The following is an 18575-nucleotide window of genomic DNA, read 5'->3' on the forward strand; positions in this document are numbered from 1 at the left end:
AAAACCACTATATTAAAAAGGGCCATGAGCCTCAATTTGTCTAGTCGAGTCTAGGCGTGATTAGTGTATCTTTGAATAGTGTATACATTTTCTTTCTTAAAATGTGGTCTTCCTTTATTTAATTTTCATCTTTCTTATTATGTGTCATAAAGTGGGCCTGATGAAATGCATCCTAGAATACTCAAGGAGCTGACTGAGGAGATATCTGAGCCATTAGCAATATATCTGAAAAGTCATGGAAGACTGGAGACATTCCAGAAGACTGGAAAAGGTTAAATCTAGTGCCCATCTGTGAAAACAGAAATAAGGACAACCCGGGGAATTACAGACCAGCCAGCTTCACTTCTGTACCAGGAAAGATAATGCAGCAAATAATTAAGCAACCAGTTTGCAAACACCTAGAAGATAATGTGATAAATCACAGTCAGCATGGATTTGTCAAGAAAAAGTCATTTCAAACCAACCTGATAGCTTCCATTGACAGGGTAACAAGCCTTTCGGACAGGAGGGAAGTGGTAAATGTGCTATATCTTGACTTTAATAAAGCTTTTGATACTGTCTTGCATGACCTTCTCATAAACAAACTAGGGAAATACAACCTAGATGGAGCTACTATAAGGTGGATGCATAACTGATTGGAAAATGGTGCCCAGAGGGTAGTTATCAGTGGTTCACAGGCATGCTGGAAGGGCATAACAAGTGGGGTTCCACAGGGATCGGTTCTGGGTCTGGTTCTGTTCAATATATTCATCAATGATTTAGATAATGGCATAGAGAGTACACTTACAAAGTTTACGGATGATACTAAACTGGGAGGAGTTGCAGCAAGTGCTTTGGAAGATAGGATTAAAATTCAAAATGATCTGGACAAATTGGAGAAATGGTCTGAAGTAAATAGGATGAAATTCAATAAGGACAAATGCAAAGTACTCTACATAGGAAGGGACAATCAGTTGCACACATACAAAATGGGAAATGACTGCCTAGGAAGGAGTGCTGTGGAAAGGGATCTGGAGGTCATAGTGGATTGCAAGCTAAATATGAGTCAACAGTGTAACGCTGTTGCAAAAAAACCCAGACATCATTCTGGGATGTATTAGCAGGAGGGTTGTAAGCAAGATACGAGAAGTAATTCTTCTGCTCTACTCTGCGCTGATTACGCCTGAACTGGAGTATTGGGTCCAGTTTTGGGTGCCACGTTTCAGGAAAGATGTGGACAAATTGGAGAAAGTCCAGAGAAGAGCAACAAAAATGATTGAAGGTCTAGAAAACATGACCTGTGAGGGAAGATTGGAAAACTTGGGTTTGTTTAGTCTGGAGAAGAGAAGACTGAGAGGGAACATAACAGTTTTCAAGTACATAAAAGTTTGTTACAAGGAAGAGGTAGAACAATTGTTGTTCTTAACCTCAGAGGATAGGACAAGAAGCAATGAGCTTAAATTGCAGCAAGGGAGGTTTAGCTTGGACATTAGGAAAAAATTCCTAACTGTCAGGGTGGTTAAACACTGGAATAAATTGCCTAGGGAGGTTGTGGCATCTCCATCATTGGGGATTTTTAAGAGCAGGTTGGATAAACACCTGTCAGGGATGGTCTAGATAATACTTAGTCCTGCCTTAAGTGAAGGGGACTGGGCTAGATGACCTCTCGAGATCCCTTCCAGTTCTATGATTCTAAGTAACTGAGCTGTATAGAAGGTTAACACCCTCACCCTACCCTTTGCCCCCCCCCCTACCTCTTATGAATATCCCCCAGATACTCTGATTTGCTTGATCAGAGTAATGTAACAGAAGCCATTAGGAACAGACTTGTATTAAACATTTCACTCTTTGCAGGAAGGATGAGACCAAGTACTGTTAACATTCATGAATCATCAGCCAGTATTCTGTGAATCACAGTTTGGGCATTTCTGCACTAGACCATGCTGCTGCTCGTGCTGCTATGCTGCCTGCTTTATGGCAAGATTGTATTGACTACTTTGCAGAGGAGCTGTCTCATCCAGGGCAGCTGGCTAGTGGTTATGTAGGAGCTTGCGATCTGTAGCACTGTCAAGCCTGAACAGTTTGACCAGTGGTCAACCCCGGGGCTGCCAAGCAGCCTACCGGCAGCCAGCCCCAGGCCCAACCAGAGCAGTGGCCCCCAGAACAGCTGGCCAGTGACCAGCCCCAGGGCTGCTGGAGCAGCGGCCAGGATGTGTGTATGTCACTAGAATAGCTGATGGGTGGCCAGCCTCAGGGCCCCTGAACAGCTGACAAGTGGCCAGCCGTGGGCCCGCTGGAGCAGCAGCTGAGGTTGGGACAGCTGCAAGCTCCTTTGTCCTCCCTTTCTGCAGTTATTTTTAGTAATAATCGGGGGCAGGTTATGGGCTTCCATGAACTTTTGTTTATTGCCCGCTGTCTCTGACTTGGACTAAAAATACTCAGGACAGAATCTTAACCTTACGCATTGTTTATCCATAAAGCAGGGTGACCCATGAGATTGAAGTCAGGGAAGAGGGTACCACCCACACAAAGGTTAGAGCTTCATCATAATCTTTTGTCCTCACAACTTATTGGTGGAGTGAGTCTGCTGGCAGCATTCTCCCTCTCAGCCCTTTGAGACTGCTTAGGTTCTGTTAGCCTCTGAAGACTAGCCTTGCCCCAATCAGAAACAAGTGGGCCAGCTTCAAACTACAGGACCAAGACATGGGCAAGACTTCTGTCCTCAGATCCTAGCCTAGACGCTCCCTTAGATGCATACATTGGATAAAGACAGTTATCACAGACATCCCACTGCCATTAGAACCAGGAGATGTAGGGAATCTAAACTGGATCTCTTACATTCCAATGGGTTTCGTATGATTTTTGACATGATTTGTTTAGATTGTGGTCTCTGTTAAGGGTCAGATCCTGCGAGCTCTCTATGTAAGCAACTCCAGTTGAAGTCAGTCAATGGGAGTTTTGATTCACAGTGAATGGAAAGTTAAGGCCTTAAATGTAATGTTTGGCAGCACTTAAAAAATAGCCTTTGATTTTGACTTCAGCAAATTCCAACAGATGAAATGCTGGCTACAGAAGTGTTCCATTTATAAGCACATCAGTTACACAGAGCTTTTGATATTTAAAGTCAGTAAAGTTTTTTTTTTAAAAAAAGAAAAGGTGTAAACTGCCAATAAATACATAAATAAATAAAAAATCTGGCATTAATGATTTTAGCAAGGAATAGAATGTAGCATACTGAAATAGGATTATCCTAGTTCATTTACATTGAGGATGAGGGTGTGTATTTCCTGGATGGGAACAAATCTCTTTTCCACCAAGTACGAATGTATTTTCTCATCAAACCTGATCCTGAGTGAATGTTAGCCCAAATGGGGTCTAAAGATTCTCACTCTGTTCTGGAATCCACCATTTACACCTCTGTTCCTTCCTAGTATTCCTTTATGCTCCTCTTCTGGCTGGGTGGATAGTGGATCTCAATGGATGGGTCAGGAGAGGATTGCCTGGCTCACTCCCTAATGCTGTAGATAAGATACAACTCATTTGAAATGTCACATCTGGTCACAGTTGGCAGCTTTGGCATAATGAAGACTTATGGGTTAGCTGAATCCACCCTTCATGTTGTATCGTGTATACGTTGACCTAGACGGATCATCAGTGGTGTCTGATCTGTGGACAGCTGGCAGGTTACATGGTACTTGCTTCTAGTTGCTTTTACAGCCTCTATTGCCAAGCACCTGAATGCCTATAAAAGCAGCTGGAAATGAGGCGGAGCCAGCTTACCTACCTCCATGAGGGGCTTCTACCTAAGAGGAGGAGTGGAAACAGGAGATCGGAGCCACCAGCAGGACTGGAGCATGCTAGAGGAAGCAGGAGCTGCCTATGGGACTGGAGCTGCCTGTAGGAGAAAAAGGAGTCGGTATTTTGGGAAGTATGTGCAGGGAAAGAGGAGATGGAGGAGGGGGAGGGTCATGTGGTAGAGAAACGGGGGGAGGAAGCAGTGGGAGAGAGGTTTGAGATTGGAAGCTCTGCACGGTATAGATTCTTTCTGTGTGTTGGAACAGTGCTCAGCATAATAGGGCCTGAGTTCTGACTAAAGCCTTTAGGAGCTACTGCAGTACAATTAATCATGTAGTGACCATATACTTTCCTAAGTTGTTTTTCCATGTGAGCTACTGTTGTCATTGCCGTAAGGATGCTAGATGGTTGTGAAAGAGGTGATGTGGTCTGCATGACTGCAAGGGTAGAAGAGGAGACCTGTGTACCCATGATTTGGAAAGGAAGTGATCCACAAAGATGGGGTCCACACTGAAAAAATCAGAGAATCTGTTGTTAAACCTAGGAGGAGCAGGAATAAAAAGCCAAGTGGTCGCTATATCATGTGCGCCCCGTAGCTAAACAAAGACCATTAGGGTTGATCACAGAGTTGTGCATAACTTCCATAATGAAATCTGAACTGGACAAAAACAGCTTGATTTTCATTTCAGTTGAAAAACCTATAACCAGGCCAAAGTTCATAAACCTTTTGGCAAAGCTGGGCTAAGTTTTAGCAAATCTGGATTGATTTATGGCTTCTGATGGAAACTGTGCAAAACTGTATCGTTTCAACCCCAAACCAGAGAAAAGTTATGAGTTTTGACTGAACTGTATTGAGTTGGGATTTGTTTGAAACTGAAACTCAAAGCAAAACTCAGAGTCCCTAGATCCTTGTCCATCAAATCCAAGAGGATAGGTTTGCATGAACTCCTGTGAACTAGAGCCACTATGTTCCATACAGCTGAATAGTCTGTTTTTATTTTGTTTTTCGTATTTGCCAGACTACTGTGAATTCAAATGAAATACAGATTCTGATTTGCCTTTTAATTCCTGCTTAGCAAACATCTGGAAACTCGGCTGCATTAGTGTATAGACCTTAGTGAATAGCGTCTACTCTAATTTCTCCTTTAGGAGTGGATATGTTAATACTGATTCTACTCTAGATGCTGAAATCAAATGAATGTGTGTTTCCCTTTGCAGATGTTGTGCTGGAGAAGGCCATGCACAAGTGTATCCTGAAGCCCTTGAAAGGCCACATTGAAGCAATGCTGAGAGAATTCCATACTGTGGATGGCTCTTGGAAACAGTTGAAAGAAAACCTGCAGCTAGTGCGGCAGAGGAATCCTCAGGAACTGGGTGTATATGTCCCAACACCGGACTTTGTGGACGTTGAAAAGATTAAAGTCAAGTTCATGACCATGCAGAAAATGTATTCACCTGAAAAGAAAGTCATGTTGCTGCTAAGAGTGTGCAAACTGATTTACACTGTCATGGAGAATAACTCAGGTAATTCTCTCTTCAGGTTAAATCTCCCTGCCTTGAAACAGTTAGGAGGGGGGAGTAAATCCTTTGTCTCCCTATTGATTGGAGTTCCCCTTTCTTCCCTTAGCTTTGATCTCTTGTCATCTGCCTCTCTGTTCCTCAGAGTCTCTGATAGACTCTGCTACTCAGTTTCTTTCTAGAGTGCTGTGCTGCTCCTGGCAGCGGATCAGTTAAGATACGCAGATTTATGAACTGCAGGAGCAGCCCTTGGAAGAACAGCTCCGGTTAACTACTAGCGTTTGAAGTTATTGAAGTATTGAAGCTATGAGCACGGCTTTCCATAGCTGTCCTTTGGAGCCTGAATTTGATATTCTTAGGCTGTATCTATGTTACAGCTTATATCGGCAAAATTTACGTTACTCATAGGTGTGAATAAGCCACGCCCGTGAGCAACACAGGTTACACTGGCATAAGTGCTCTTGTGCACAGGGCTATACCGGTGGAAGAGCTTCTCCTGCTGACATAGCTTCTGCCACTCACTGAGGTGGGTTTTCTTATGCCGACAGGAGAGCTCCCTCCCATCAGCATAGAGTGTCTTCACTGCAGCGCTGCATGTGTAGACATAACCTAAGCCTGAATGGTTTCTGGAAACCTTAGTAGATTCAGTTAAACGCATTCTGTATTTCAGTAGTGGAGTCTAATAAGGTAGATACGGTACTACAGTCTGAAAAATACTTTGTAACTGGAAGGTGGCAAACAAAGCCTATACTTCTCGCTAGCAGTGCCTGGGTATGCTCTACTCTGAGCACTGTCTTTTATGTTTTAGATCAAAAATAACATTACCACTTCTACGCTGCAACAAGTATCTAAAATACAACTAGGGACCTTGAGAGCTAGATAATGAAATGGAGTTGCATACCGATAAGAGGCATTTTTAAAATACTTGTGGAGAGTCAACAGGAGGCATGCAGCTAAAACGTGCTGCTAGATGGTGAGAATGCAGGGGTGTCACCCTGTTCTCAGGCTGTGGCCTTATCGGGTGTCACAAGCAAAGCTGGGTGAAGCTTGTGTTGGGAGAGTTCCCAAGGCAAATACAAGATATTGCAGGAAGTGATGTTGGTAGGTGCATTTTTCCCCTCTAAGGAGACACTGAATCTGGACTCCAGGATAGGGTGACCAGACAACAAGTGTGAAAAATTGGGATGGGGGTGGGGGATAATAGAAGCCTATTTAAGAAAAAGACCCCAAAATTGGGACTGTCCCTATAAAATTGGGACATCTGGTCACCCTACTCCAGGATGGTGCTAGAGGCCCAGTGCTCTTGGAGGTGCCATTTTTCCTTCCTATGGATGGCACTTCTGCATGAGTTAGGTCCGGTATCCTGCCCAGGTTATATTCTGCCTGTCTGAATTCCTCTTGCAGTTTCAGTCTGATATAGTAATGTTTACTTCCTGGCCCTAAATTGCTGCAGGTTGTTACTTCATGGTATTTAAATGGCTCTTACATTACAGTGTTGGGTGAAGTGTTTCTCGCATGGATAATAAAAATATTTACTAACTAAGAAGGCCATATCAGTAAGTTACTGCACTGAAGTGGTGGGGCTGGGAGCAGGTGAATGTTCCTGAGTTGTGCTCTATTGCTAGCAAGCACGTTGTTGCTCCTAAGTGTTACTGTAATATAAATCATGAGGAGTGGAGTAGGAGGGCTTTTTCAGGGGTTAGGAGCTGCTTAAGAATCTCTGCTATATATCCAGCCAGCAGAGGAGTCTCTAGGGGGCCATTTAGCTGGTGTAACCAAGGGTATGTCTACACTACCCACCGGATCGGTGGGTAGTGATCGATCTATCGGGGATCGATGTATCGCGTCTCATCTAGATGCGATACACTGATCCCCAAACGCGCTTCCCATCGACTCCGGAACTCCACCAGGGTGAGAGGCAGAAACGGAGTCGACGGGGGAGCGGCGGCCATCGATCCTGCGCCGCGAGGACGCGAAGCAAGTCAATCTAAGATACGTCAACAGTAAAAGGGTTTGGCCATTGTATCAGTGTCTGTGCTCCTTTTCCTCCAGGGAGGATGTATGGAGCGGATGACTTCTTGCCAGTGCTAACCTACGTGGTGGCCCAGTGTGACATGCTGGAGCTTGATACTGAAATTGAATACATGATGGAACTGTTGGATCCGTCTTTACTACATGGAGAAGGTAAATGTTTTTTGTTTTTGTTTTTATTAAAATTAGTTGGAAGTGTGCAGGGGCGGGGTGGAGGTGGGGAGGGGAGTTCCCTCATAACATAATGTTAACCAAAAGTGTTTAAAGGAGCCCCAGAGCTAATGGTGTGCTACCAGTAGGTTAATGAGAGGCTCCCAAAACTGTCCTTGTTAGGCTGTGATATACCCTGAGTCCCAGGGGTGCATGGGGTTGCAGCATGTAGAGGTGAGGGACTGGGGAATCTGTTTGTGTGGGTTCCCATTTCCGTGACTAGGATTTCAATAACCCAGGAGGGACGTGGCATGACTTAGCAAACAAGCTTATATTATGTGCACATGCTGGATGTGTTTTATACTTAAGTCCTGAAAAATATTCTGAGTCTATTTATAGTGCAGCAGCTTTCAATTCACATGTAATTTGGAACAGGGGCTGGGGTGAATGCCTGGGGGATTCTTTCCTGGGAAATACTTTGAGAATACCTCCCATGTGATACACTCTGGCCCATTCCAAAGGCAAAATATTTGCTTCTTGGGAATTTTTTTTTTTTTTTTTTTTTTTTTGAGCCCTGTGGAACAAGTTATCTGTGGCTGGGATGACAGAGAGGGCTAAATGCCATCAGAGGCAGGAAAATCACCCCAGCCCTCTCCAGTTTCATGGTGATATTTAACGAGGTGCTCCTGCAGACTGCCCATCACTATCTATAGCTAGGAAGATAGTTCTTAACTCCTGTGGTCAAGGTCACTTTTGAGTCTAAATTTACATATTTTTGCCATCAAGAAAATTCAACTTCCTGCTCTCATTAGACTGAACAAAACTGCTGTATCCCATTGGAAATTGGCATGTTTGAGAGGATTATGTCAGGTCTCTTCCGATCCCACAGTTGTCTGTTCCCTGCGTTGGAGTATAGAGCTCCTCCAGCACATTGTTCAGAAATCTCATAATGGAAAACATTTGATGTATGAAGCTGAAGAACATTAACATGCTTGAAACACAGAAACATCTGCTGAACTAACAGGAAGTTTTGTTTTTAGTTCAATAAAAGGAGAAGTCCACAGTTGATTGGCTCTTGTCTTTAACACTAGATGTTCTGATAACTTGTAGGAAGAACTGTCTAGTGATTTGGGACCATGTGGTTGAAAAGGAATGTACTGTCCAGTTTGGCTGGTGGGGTTAGTGGTTATGTCATATGTTTTATATATAAATCTTGTTTGGAAACTAAAAGCCAAGAGGATGCTAACTATAATCCTGAAACTACTGCCGCTGGCATGTTGGTAATCTTTAAATGGCACTGAATGGCTATAGCTTCAGCTCAGTGGAAATCTCCCGTTTGACTGGCTTGTTTGGAGAAAAAAAAAAAAAAAAAAAAAAAAAGGATGCCCTGTGTCCCCTACTTACAGAGAGTGAAGTCAGTGTTACCATTGACTTCACTCTGGGATTTTTACTGCTTTGAGTCTTGCATTTTCGGCTGTAATTCTGTCTTGGCTTCATTTAAATCCCTAATAAAGATGAAGTAAGTAGCAAAAGAGCTTTTTAGTAGAGACCACCTCCTGAGCTAGACTGACATAAGGGGATGCTGAAGGAGATAAAGAGACCATGGGAGATTCCTTTTAAAAAAAACACAAACAAACTAGGACCAAGCTTCAGACTGGATTGTGTCTCAGCCTCCAAATTGTAGCAGACTCTCTGGAATATTTCCTGAGTGTAACAAATTGAATTCTCAGCTGTTGTTTGAGAGCAATTACAATAATTTGACATGATAAGATTTGTGTACTGTAAACTGAAATTTTTGTTTTAAAAAACAGCCTGTTAATTTTACTTCTACGCAAAATTCAGGAGGGAAATAAAAAAAAACACTATTTGAAAATGGAGTGTTCAAATTAATTAAGGGAAAATAATATCCAACTTCAAAGAGCATAGTGCAAATGCTCAGAAATAAAGGAGCATTGCTTATGTGTCTTTTTTTTGTTTGTTTTTAAAGAAAGCACATTTTAAGTAACTATGCACAGTATTGCTGTGCCTAGTATTATAAATGTCCTATCACTTCATAATGTGCAGTGTCTATAAATCTGAGAAACACAGGTACAGAGCGGGAAGGGGGGAGACTTACTGACCCTCCGAGCCACGTAACGACAATATTCAGAAGTTTGAGAACTGGGGCACGCCTGCCGGGGCTTGGGGCTTCAGCCCTGTTCCGGCTGAAGCCACGAAACCCTCCTCCCGCTGGGCAGAAACCCCTACCCCACCCAGGGCCGGTTCCAGGCACCAGCCCAGCAAGCTTGTGCTTGGGGAGCCAGATGCCATGGGGCGGCATTCTGGCCACCCCTTTTTTTTCTTTTCTTTTTGGTTCACCGCTCTGGCTGCCCTGTAGAGGGCAGCGGCGCGGAGGAGGGGAGCGCCCTGCACCAAACTCAGCAGGGCAGCCTGCATCTTTCCCTCGCAGCCGACCGGAGTGGTGCAGAGCCCTCCTGGCAGGCGCGGCAGGAGGGGCCATGAGGCGACGCCGCACTGAAGCCCTGGCCGCCCCCCTTCTCTCTCTCTCTCTCTCTCTCTCTCCCTCCCCCTGCTAGACTGGGTGCGCACTCTGTAGCACATCTGCAGCACAAGGAGTCCCCCTGCACCCTGACTCTGGCTGCCCTGCAGGGTTTTTTTTTTTTTTTTGCTTTCCCTTCCCCCCACCCCCGCAAATTTTTATTTATTTATTTATTTATTTATTGATTGATTGATTGATTGATTGCTTGGGGCAGCAAAAAAGCCAGAGCCGGCCCTGACCCCACCACTGTGCTGCAAGAGAGAGGTCCCAACACCCCTTGCCCCACCCCAGTCTGGTAGGTGGAGAATGGGGGGGAGGGATGTAGGGAGCTGGACTTCAACTGTAAAAGAGCCGCGTGCATCTCACAAGCCATGGTTTGACCACCCCTGATACAGAGCAATTCTAATCAGCCAACACATTAACCAAATCCATTACTGCAAACTACATGGATGGATGGATGGACTGATTTCAACAGATTAATTTGTATTTTCCACTAGTGTTAGTAAAAGTGTTGTCTGGTTACATTGTTAAGAATGTTCATGTAGGGTAACAGGCCCACCGTGGTTTTGGTTTTTTCTTTAGCCAGAATATGACTGCTTTGGAAACAGTACAGAGAATTTTATGCGTACTCTGATTATAGTTTTTTCCCCTGCTATATCAGCAAAGCTGACTAATTTCATGTTCCCGAACATTTTGAAAATCTCTTTTCTTGCACTCCTTCACAGGAGGCTATTACCTGACAAGCGCGTATGGAGCACTTTCTTTGATCAAGAATTTCCAGGAAGAACAAGCAGCCCGATTGCTGAGTTCAGAAGCCAGAGATACCCTTCGGCAGTGGCATAAGAGGAGGACAGCTAACAGAACAATTCCTTCAGTTGATGATTTTCAGGTACTGCATATGGCTTGTGAGAGAAATAAAGGGCCAGATTCTCCATTGTGGCTATGATCTCTTTGGTGCAACAGTTAGTTTGGCCATGAGGAAAATGATTATGGCTCCCTGATTCTTGTCCAGCTCTGCCTTGGCCGTTGCACAGCTTAGAGCAGCCTGGAGGTTGCTGTAACCTACAGCAGCTGGTAGTAGCCCTTCAGGCCACCTCCTCTGTCATTCCCCACCATATTCCCTAGTATAAGGGAGCCAGTTACATGAGCTGTATGCCTAGTGGAGACAACCTTATGCTGGGAGAATCCCCAGCTAGAGAGATGTTGTTAGTTTTCACTCCAGAACCTGACCCAAAATGTCTCACTCAGTTTTTTTGACAGTCCTTGCATCGTACTGTAGAGTTGAATTACCGGATGGCTTGGAAAAAACATATTAACTGAAGGAACTTAATTTTTCCCTCCCCTTTATACAAGTATAAAGGCTGACAAGCGTGCTAACCTTCTGCATCTTCATTTGGTTTCACCTCTCTATTTGCTTCACTACTGTTGTTATAAACCAAGCACAGGCGCATTCCCATTCCCTCAGCTTGTGTAGTTTAGCATAGCTCTGTTGAAGATAATGGAGCCAATCCAATTTACAGCAGTTGAGGATCTGGCTTACTGTATTTCTGAGAAGCCTAAACAGTGAGCTGAATTGCAGACATTTAGTAGTCTTTCTGCCTTTCCTTGCTACTCTTTAAGTGTAGGGCTGTAGATTCCACTAAAAAATTACTGATATTACCATTAGGATTGTGTCACCCCTTTAGAGCAGAACTGAGAGTCGTTCACAGAAATTGTGGTATAACCAAGTACTGTCTAGACAGACTGTTCTGGCAAATTACTTCAGATTAGTTGGCTAGATTGTGACAAAGAAATTAGATTTTTACTTAGTGACTTTTAAAATCATTTGTTTAGTTGCGTAGACACACTTATTGCCTGGGATATACTCATCCTACAAATTCCTGTGAATGTTTGACAGTAACAACTTGTCCTTTCAGATCAGCATTAATAAGAAAAGCTGTTTCAATCCCCTCTCTTCACTAGGTATTTCCTGCCTAAAATTGTGTTTTATTAAATTATAATTTGTGAGCCATTTATTTGCGTTCCTATAAACTCAGAAACTGAAGTGGTATTTCTTTCTACTTTCCTCTCCAGGCTGAGTCTATGCCTTTAAAACTAACACACAGTCATTACTTTGCTTTTATGCTTGTATATGAAAGCCTAACTTCAATAATTTTGCTCAAAGTCTGAAAGTTCCATCTCTTGCTGAACATTTCTTTCATTTGAAAATAAAGGCCAAGAATTAAAAAACGAGTGCCTAAAGTTAGTCTGTTAAATAAATTTGACTCAAAAATACTGCAAACCCTTAGCTCCTGTTGAGTACAGTGGTTTTGAAAATATTGATAAAAATTGTAATTACAGTTGGAATTTCTAGGCTATCTTGCTAACAGAGTGACTGCAGTAATGACATTGGCAGTATTGAGAACCTAGTATAAGAGGCCGTGAACGCACCATAATCCTTGTGCAAAGTTTAAACTTTACAAAAGACTGAAGTATGGGTCTACTCTGAAAAGTGTTTGTACAGACCTGTGTTCTGGGTGTATTCAGAATCCTATCAGCTGTCAGTGACAAGGAAGTGTTTTGCTTCCTCCTAACACAGCTAAGAAAGGGTGAGCTGGGGACAACATCTGTGTTAAGGGAGGATACTTTTTCAAGTCTAGAGTTATGCAACTCAGATAGGTCAACTGCTAGACTAAAATATGTGGGCGGAGGGTGGATCCATAGAAAACTCTTTGGTTTCAGTTATTTACAGTTCACATCATAGTCTCCAAAGTTTCCATATTAGTTAATGATGATTATCTATAGTAAATTGCACAATCAAGGACTGAGCGGATAAGAGGAGGCTGTCAGTGGATAGTGAAAACTTATTTCATTCAAGGCAGCTATGATGTTCTCTCTGCCTGCCTGGCAGTTTTCATTGCAAAGAATTCAAGATTGAGGTTGAACGTGAGGGAGTTGGGAAAAAGAGCAGTCTTGCATAATGTCTCTTTTTAGGAGGAGGATTGATTAACTTTGGCAGTTAACCCTGACCACTGCGTCTCACTGAGATCCATTTTATAAATGCACCTCAATTTTCCTGTACTTATATGACATCTCAATCTACCTGAGTCTACCCTCCCCATCTACCAGACTATTGCAAACTTTTTGTAGCAACTTTGTTAAAGAAATGTCCTGATTTTAATGCATCTCCCACGGAGGACTTCATGTCAGAATGCTTCTGCTGTGGGCTAAATTCTGTTCTCTGTGCCACTCCTTCCTGTGCACTCAGATTTCAGAGTCAGGGTGTGTCACATGACTGGGAATTGTGCTGAGTGAGGATGCCTGGAGAACAGATTTGATACTGTGTAAGAGAGACCACAGCTTCCCTTTCTGGATGCTTCTTCCAAAACAGAATTTTGAATCATGAGGATTATACCCCAGCCAGATTACGCTTAGCAAAATTCATGCACTCAGCTAGCTGCTAGGGATTCTTCAGATCCTTTCTCACATATCCTGTGTTCCTAAAATAAAATATCCCCTGTATGGACAGATGTGCAAAGCCAAACCCAGATGATTTGAATTGCTGCATTCAGAACCCTCAGCAGTGGTAACTTAACTATGTCACTCTAGGGGGTGTCAGGAAGAAATCAGTAGGAACACAGCAATTCTGTCTGATCAAGACTTAAATGATAGTAAGTGTGCTCATGTCTAACATTGCAGTTTATTAGATTTAAGCACACACAGACATAAGCAATAGGTTTAGAACATCCCAAATATTTACCTAACATTTGGAATGGTAGTGGGTAATTAACAGCAGGGTCGCAGTGGCCATTTGTTCTCCCGCCAAGGAGAAGAAGTGTCTGGAAAAACATCTTTCACGATGGCTTCAGAGGATTGCTCCAAAGTACACTCTATTAGCTAATCTTTTATAACTAACTTCTACAAAACACATAAATCATCACTTTTTCCTAACTTTCAATAAACTTCTAGTATCAGAGGAGCCCAGACTCAAGGTCTTCCAACCACCAAGGTTTTCAGTCTCAACTGTTGACTTGTTTGTCCCTTCCTCCCATTCTGATTAGCAGAAACTGCCAGCTTATTTTTGACCTTGTATCTAAAAGCCTGCTTCAAATTAATCTTTAACTATGTGGAGTTCTATTTTAGTAATTCATGGTGGCTGAATGCACATAATATGGTTCCTGTTAGCTCAGTCACATTCTGGGGTATACACACCCCTCATCTGAGTTGAAAAGCAAACTAGCCCCTAAGCTGATGATGGATAAATTATTACCTTGATAGTTGTGAGTTATGGGGGAACTTTTCCAAGTTTTAGCTTCTCCTTAAAGCACCCTGTCAGGGTTCAAATCATGCATGTTTAAAAATTCTCTGTACTCACGTTAGTAACATTGAATCATTAAAAAAACTGGAGGAGAAATTAAAGCTAATTTACTTTTCTCTGTGCTATTTACTTTTTGCATTTACTCTGATTGGATAAGGAAAATAGAGTAGTTTTGCTTTTATTTACAGTCATGTTTACTCTAGTCATCTCATGCACTGTCAACGAGGCTGAAAGGTTCGGGCTAGAAACCCCGCAGGGGAATATTTAATTATTAAGAAAACGGTTTCCATTGAAAGTTTTAAAAATTATACAGATGTTAGTGTTGTCTTAGCTTTTAATGGCTTGTATTTACATTTTGTAAATGCACAACTTGCACGTGAGTTGGCCCCTTTAATGACTCGTTCCATTTAGTCGCACACAAACACAAGTCCCATCTGCAGTTCTCACTCAATACTAACCTCTTCTTCCTCGATAATAGCCCCTTCTTCTTTCTTTTTCCTTTCCTCCAATTCCATTCCCAGATACATTTTTTCTAGAGAAACTCTCTGTAGCAGACTTATTTTTTCTTGGTTAAAAATGTGGATGTTATTTCTCAGTTTCCATATTTTACTTTTCTAATGCTTATTGGAAAGCAGAAAGGTAATATTATTTCTTCTTACGTTGCAGTGTTTAGTATTTATATGTAATGCCTGGGGAAGAAGGTGTCACTTTGCAAAGAGAAAAAAGATCTGATTTCTGCCTCGAAATTGTATCGATGCATTTAAATATTGCACAGTGGATTGTCTTCATGTACCATCTTTCTGTGCCTCTTAAAATTAAAATGTTACTTATTTTAAAATAGGCGGAGAGTTCAGATTTCATGTGATTTGTTAAACCACTTCTGGTGCTTTCCTAAAGTCTCTATCCTGCAATCTAGCATCTTTTGCACATGCTGCCCAGGATGTGTCTATTGGTTCCCAACATTACAAATCACATTATTCATCAGCAGTGATACCAGTTTTGGAAGCTTGGAAATGTAGTGTGATATTTCTCACAATTAGTGTGGTGAGGCTTGCTGCTTACTTGTTGAGCTTTCAGTCTGCTGGGCTGAGCAGAACAGTTTCATATTTCTTTTTAGGTGTTTAATTTGACTTTTGGTTTCTGTCTGTTTTCTCATTTTACAGAACTACCTTCGAGTTGCATTTCAGGAGGTTAACAGTGGCTGTACAGGAAAGACCTTATTAGTAAGACCTTATATCACCACAGAAGATGTGTGTCAGCTCTGTGCTGAAAAATTTAAAGTGGACAGCCCAGAAGATTATAGCCTGTTTCTTTTTATTGATGATACCTGGCAGCAGCTAACAGAAGATACTTACCCTCAGAAGATTAAGGCAGAGCTGCACAGCCGGCCACAACCCCAGGTTTTTCACTTTGTATACAAGCGCATTAACAGTGATCCTTATGGTGCCATTTTCCAGAACAATGATGACAACTCCACTTTATAGAACAGATGCTTGTTGTTTGTGTTCCTTGTTGAAAACATCTCTAGGGTGGCTGTCGTCTTCTTTAGGAGGCAAAACAGTCTATAGATTAAATGCCTAGTAAGAACACGAGCAGCAGCTTTTAGCACTGCCTATAGAAAATGTACATACAGTACTTACGGCCAATTGTGCAGTATATGCTACCACAGTGTCTGAGTGAACAACCCATTCAGCTGAGTTTCTCGGTACACAGATTCTTCTAAAGTATGTTACACTGTGGCCCTCTGCAGGTCTATCCCTGTAAGCATGCTGAGATTAAGTTTCTCATACTTATCCTTCAGCCAAATGTTGTCTTGATTTAAACATGTATTCTAGACAAACTTTTGAGTGGACTGGCTGGTACACTTTCAATTTCACCAGCATAAGTGTGACAAGACTGTCCGATGCAGGGCATCAATTAATTCCCAATTATGTGGATGGTTGCATCCTTTTCTATCTAAAACTAATTTTTTTTTTTTACAGAAAGACTCCATGTTTTTATGTATTTCATAGAAATTTTATAGCAGTTGCAGGTAAACTGTAAGGGTGGATTTTTAAAATATTTTTTTAACTATAAAGTATCTATAATTATGCATGTGACTTTAACATTTAATATACAAAAATAAATCTCTTGCTGGTTTTAGAGTATTGCATTAAATGTCTGTGTTTTTTCTCTTCCTCGTTACTGGAGGGTTTTATGCAACTTTTGTTTTGAGATTGTGTTTCTGTAAGCAATTTGTATTGTTGACACTGGCCACTTAAATGCCTTTAAATGAACCTGATGTACTGTTATCCAGACTATTGTTTATATACAGCAGTTTTAGACAAGCAGATACAAGTGTGTGGGGGGACATGAAATAAACGGATGTAGAGAAGAGGTAGAGAATGTAGAGAAACTAATTTAGGAATCAAATGTGTTAGTCTGCTGGTTCAGGCGCCTTGCAAAAAATGGGTGAAGGAGATTGATAAGGAACAATTGTATGTTTTAGAGTACTGTAGATATGCTGATGGATAACTCTCCCAGATAGTAGTTGTGTTAGCAAAGAATTAAAAGCACCAATAAAATGGATGAGAACACTAACCATTTTATATAGATTGATACTAGCAACCTCAGACATGTTTTTGACTGAAACAAAGATTGTTGTAGCTTTTGATGAATCTGAGATTGTCTTTAGACAAGAGAGAAACTGTAAAGACACCTGAAAGTCAAAGCCTTAAACATAGAAAGGTACAATGAAATTAAACGTTTGTGTTCTATACAACCTGTTCAAAATACTGAATATTGTGATTGAAATTCTGGCCCCCACTGACTTTAACAGGGCCAGGATTTCTCCCTAAATTCTCGTAGCAGTGTAATTGAAGACAGGTGGTCACAAGAACATAGACCTTGGACTTGTACGGATGTGTATATATAAGATCTGTACCTTTTTCATGTTGATTTGCCACATACCTGAAATTCTTGGCACATGTTTGTGTGTTTATTTCATTTTGTAAATGATAAACAATGAGTTTTGCACATAATACATTGTAATACTGTATTATAACCACTGGTGTTTTGTGATTATTTTGAAGACAGTCCACGTGTTGAATCAGTAGAATTTTATGATACAAATCTCATATAGTGTATCAGTGGGTAGCCCAGCCTACATGGTTTGCTGTAAGAGAAGGCTCAGGAAGTATTTGCTAGTCTGTATAAAATATAGTTGTGAGGAGAAGCTGAATGACTTCATTAAATGAAAGCAGCCTTTCATTTTTATTGAAATTAGGAATAATTAATACAAAGAAAGAAAATGATTGAGTTGGATGGTACAAGACGGCAGCAGCAATATGAAGGAATCTAAAGTTAGATTCCCTCATCCAGTCAGTGTCTTCCTCCATAAACTGGAAGCAGTGCTTATTTATAAATTTTCAGTGCACATTTTGTTAGGCCTTAGCCCTGCACTGACTTTTGAGGACCAGGCACATTGAAGATAACACCTGAAGTTCTTGGTGCCACGGACTAGAACCAGTCAGTCATTCTCCATGATTAAATCCTAGAAATGTAGGGCTGGAAGGGACCTCGAGAGGTCATCTAGTCCAGTGGTTCTCAACCAGGGGTTTGGAGCCCCCTGGGGGGCTACGAGCAGGTTTCAGGGGGTCCTCCAAGCAGGGTCAGTGTTAGACTTGCTGTGGCCTAGGGCAGAAAACCAAAGCCCCACTGCATAGGGCTGAAGCCCAGGGCCCTGAGCTCTGTCACCTGGGGCTGAAACCAAAGCTTGAGCAACTTAGCTTCACAGGGGCCCTGTGGCATAGGGCCCCAGGCAGTTGCCCTGCTTGCTGCCCCCTAATGCCAGCCCTGGCTTTTATATGCAGAAACAGTTGTGGCACAAGTGGGCTGTGGAGTTTTTATAGCATGTGGGCAGGTGGGAAGGGGGGGGGAGGGCTCTGAAAGAAAAAGGTTGAGAATCTAGTCCAGCCTGCTGTCTGAGGCTGTGACTTATTTTAAAAAAAAGTCTAGTGAAACAGGTGGCTACCTTTTTATTGCTCAACCATTTCTTGCTAAGTCAGGAGTGACACTGGCTCCACAGGAAGTTCTACCTTTCTTATTTAGCTGACATCTATGATATGGGAGGGAGGCAGGAAAAGAGAAAAATTGTTGAGTAACTTCAGAACTTCAAATGTGCAATGCAAGAAGGCAAAAAAGGAGCTGTGAGCGGGAGGGGGAGACACGTGCATAAACCACCTCAAGATGACTCTTCTGTACACTTACGCAATTAGAACACAATGG

General features: G+C 42.1%; 1 protein-coding gene across 3 annotated transcripts in view; it reads left to right on the forward strand.

Moving 5' to 3' along the window:
- The window catches only part of RIN2 (Ras and Rab interactor 2), a 106131-nt gene extending 88779 nt beyond the window's left edge, over positions 1–17352 (forward strand). The window contains exons 9-12 of one of the 3 annotated variants that reach the window (XM_032795897.2): positions 4993–5298; positions 7345–7476; positions 10738–10901; positions 15473–15937. In XM_032795897.2, the coding sequence (XP_032651788.1) occupies positions 4993–5298; positions 7345–7476; positions 10738–10901; positions 15473–15793 (923 nt within the window). In that variant the 3' untranslated portion in view covers positions 15794–15937. Of the gene's footprint in view, positions 1–4992; positions 5299–7344; positions 7477–10737; positions 10902–15472 lie in introns of all 3 variants that reach the window. The other 2 variants (XM_075064506.1, XM_032795898.2) reach the window with 2 other exon arrangements.
- Positions 17353–18575: the final 1223 nt, after the last annotated feature.

This window comes from Chelonoidis abingdonii, chromosome 3, assembly GCF_003597395.2.
Source record: "Chelonoidis abingdonii isolate Lonesome George chromosome 3, CheloAbing_2.0, whole genome shotgun sequence".
NCBI lineage: Eukaryota > Metazoa > Chordata > Testudines > Testudinidae > Chelonoidis > Chelonoidis abingdonii.